This window comes from Galeopterus variegatus, unplaced genomic scaffold (genome assembly GCF_000696425.1).
Source record: "Galeopterus variegatus unplaced genomic scaffold, G_variegatus-3.0.2 Scaffold4496, whole genome shotgun sequence".
NCBI lineage: Eukaryota > Metazoa > Chordata > Mammalia > Dermoptera > Cynocephalidae > Galeopterus > Galeopterus variegatus.
In genome coordinates this window covers 9,552-12,831 of record NW_007730607.1, presented here as the reverse complement: position 1 = coordinate 12,831, position 3,280 = coordinate 9,552, and the positions used below count along the sequence as shown (strand labels likewise).

At 53.4% G+C, this 3,280-nt stretch overlaps 1 protein-coding gene across 1 annotated transcript in view; it reads right to left on the bottom strand.

Annotated features, from left to right (window-relative positions):
- TACR2 (tachykinin receptor 2) overlaps positions 1-2,486 on the bottom strand; it is a 16,303-nt gene extending 13,817 nt beyond the window's left edge. Inside the window, exon 1 of the mRNA XM_008587684.1 lies at positions 1,512-2,486. Coding sequence (XP_008585906.1) covers positions 1,512-1,903 — 392 coding nt within the window. The 5' untranslated portion in view covers positions 1,904-2,486. The remainder of the gene's footprint in view (positions 1-1,511) is intronic.
- Between the last annotated feature and the right edge of the window lie 794 nt (positions 2,487-3,280).

Sequence of the window (3,280 nt, the reverse complement as noted above, 5' to 3'; positions counted from 1 at the left end):
CTTATAATTTATTTGTTCATGTGCTTATTATTTCAACTCTCACTTGGGCAGGGATCTTTACTTGTTTTTTTCCCGAATGCCCAGAATAGTATTTGTACACAGTAGGCACTGACCATACACTTGTTGAATGAATGAAGAAAAGAGATGAGTGGATGAGTCTCCGCTGCTATCACCCTGATCTGAGCCACATGCTCTCTGTCCTGGATTATTATTTAACAGCCTCCCACCTGGTCGCCCGACTCCCACCAGCCCTCTGCAGCCCATCCCCCAGCCCCCTTTAAAATGGAAGCTCCTGGTGAGGCCAGGAGTTCGGGATTTCTTTTTCCCATTGGTGTATGTTCCCCAGTGTCTGTAACTGTGCCTGACGCAGAGGAAGCACTCAAATATTTGATGTGTGAATGAAACTAAAATCTTAGTGGGTGTTCAGAAGTACCCAGGGGGTATTAGGGTGCTTTTGATGGTGGTGGGGTTGCAGTCAGATGATTAGGGAGGTTCCCCCATGCTAAGAGCCCAGAGGTCTGGGTTCCGGGCGCCTGGCTCTGCCCCTGACCGGCTGGCTGACCTCAGGCAATCCTGCTCGTCTCCAGCCTCAGTTTCCCTGGGTGTAAAATTAGAAGTGTGGCCTAGAAGAATGGTGTTCAAACTTTTGTTTTTCTTTTTAATTGGTGGAAAATAATTTTCCCATATGAAATCTTCAGAGAGACTCCGTCGAAAAACAAAGCAGAGGAGTGAGCTGCTGTGGGTGAGAGATTGCTGGGGCAGTTGGGCTGGGGCTGGGGCTGTGGGGGGACAGTGCGGGACTGGGAGGCTCATGCCTGTCAATCCCCCCTGACCAGGACTCTATGTCTCTGAGGGTCCCAGGCCCCTGCCCTGCCTCCCACACCCTGCCCGTGTCCTTCCTACGCCCTTTTTGTTTGCTATCTGAACCACACTACCCCAGAGACTCAGAGTCCCCTTCCATGTCCAAACTGGGCCCTGCCTGCCCCTAACAACTTTAAAAGAACTCCAGATTGGTCCACCGCTAACTCCTCCACCTCTCTCCTGGGCCCCCTCATCAGAAGGTCACAGTCTGCAGCCCCTGAGAGCAGCATGGGGAAAATAATTGGCCCTATTATAATTAGATGGTTGCTGCATGCAGTATTAAAAATTCCCCCTCATCAATCTATCTGTAGGAAAAAAATACAAGCAATTTCCTTGTAGTGGAAGAAAGTCACCAAAACAAAGATCAACTCAAGAGAAGAGCACTCCAGAAGGTCCCTAAAACCTGCCCGCTGTCCCCCTGCAGCCTTGGACAAACTTTCTAGTGCAAAGTGCTTCCTTGTGTCTAACCTTAACTCTACCTGCTTCAACTCCACAGTCCCCAGATACATAATTTTGGATCATGACCAGGTCTGGGGACACTTCCTTGGGTTCTACCCTATCTTGCTGTGTGACCACAGGCAGGTCACTGCCCCGTCTGCACCCCAGCAAAGTGAGACAGCTCCTCCAGTCCCCCCATGACCCCCTCTTGCCTGTCGGCAGCGATGGCTGTCATGGAGTAGATGCTAACAAACATGGCTGTGATGGGGAAGAGGTTCTGGAAGTAGCAGAAGGCACGGCCGAAGTACCAGATGTTGTGGCTGGCATAGACAAAGTTGAAGGCAGCGTTGAAGGCAGCCATGCAGAGGTCGGCCAGGGCCAGGTTGACGATGAAGTAGTTGGTAACCGTGCGCATCCTCTTATGGGCCAGGATGATCCAGATGACTGTGGCGTTGCCTGTCACGGCCACCAGCACCAGGGCCAGGTAGGCTGTGGCCCACAATGCCAGCTGCCAGCCGGGCATGGAGAAGAATGTGATGCCCGTGGTGTTGCTCCCAAGGCCAGAGGAGATGTTGGCATCAGTCACGACGGCACAGGCTCCCATGGCTGCTTCTGGGTCTGGGGCAAGGGGCCTGGCTCCGCGGTTCCTCCCGGATTTGCTATGGAAGTGAGATCTCCTTGGGTGAGAGGGTGTGTGGGGGGCGGGGAGAAGAGCAGATGCAAAGTGAGCCACGTCTGGGGAGCGTGGGGGCCACGCCTAAGTCCCAGGCCAGGATGAGGGAGGCTGAGCAAAAGCCTGGTCCAGAGCAATTGTCATTTCAGATCCCCTCGTCCCGACCAAGCTTCTCGAAATTGATGTGGACATCTAGAATTCAAATTACAGTTTCAGAGCAAGAAACATCCTTACACATCATTGGCTCAACCCCTCCAGGGTAGAGATGGAAGACTGAGATTCCAAGAGGGGATGTGACCAGCCCAGGTCACTCAGTAAGTTGGTGACAAGCAGGGACTCAAACCTGGGTCCTCATCATGCTATTCAGGAAACATTCTGGATCAGAGGAGCGAACGGTAGGAGTCTCTGATTCCACAGGTCAACTATGCAGCAGGTTGTCTCTCCAGGCTTTGGGGGTGCAGGCGAGGATGGGGGCTGCGACGTGCTCCTGACCCTGCCAACTGCCAGCCCTAGCCCTTGCCGCTGCTTCCACAGTGCTCCCCCTGGGCAGGGTAGGCGAGGGCCTTGGCAGAGGTGCCGCCTGCTCGCGAGGTGGGGCTTGGACGCCCGCCCCGCCCCTCATCCCACCCCCTGCTTGGAATGATCGGCCTTGTCTCTTGAAAGATTTAGAACTGGCTGCGAGGCAGGGAGAGACAGAGGGGGAATAGGGTGTGGTGGGGTGGGAGAGGGCTGGCTGGAGGGCACAGCCCTCTGCTGGGCGTTTACATTCAGCCCTGGGCAAGAGCTACACCTAGAAAGTGATTCAGAGCACACAATTGGGAGACAGATTGATTTTGAGCCTGGCTCAGTGACTCCAGCCAAGGGTCCTTAAAATTCTGAGCTCTGGTGGCCCCATCTGAAAAATACAGGGAAAAAATGGTGTGCATCTCACAGTGCATTTGTGACTTTCAAATGAGATAACATGCATAGAGTATAAAACAGCTCAGGGCTCTGCAGGAGAGAGAACTCAGACCCAGAGCATTTCTAACCAGTTCCAGGGTGATGCTGATGCTGTTGGTCCAGGAACCTCACTTTGAGAACCCCTGTTTTAGGGCAAGGACAGGCACTGCCTTATCTGTGAACCCCTGAAAGACTGGAATTTAAAGCCCTGAGGGGCTGATCTTTGTCATTGACTGTGTGCATGTGTGTCGGGCACCAGGTGAAGTTGTGATGATGTTTCTGTGTGTCTGTGCGTAGCTCACACACACTCATGCACCTGTGTTGTGTGGACCCTGATGGCTGGACAGGCTCAGAAGGGCCGGGCATGTC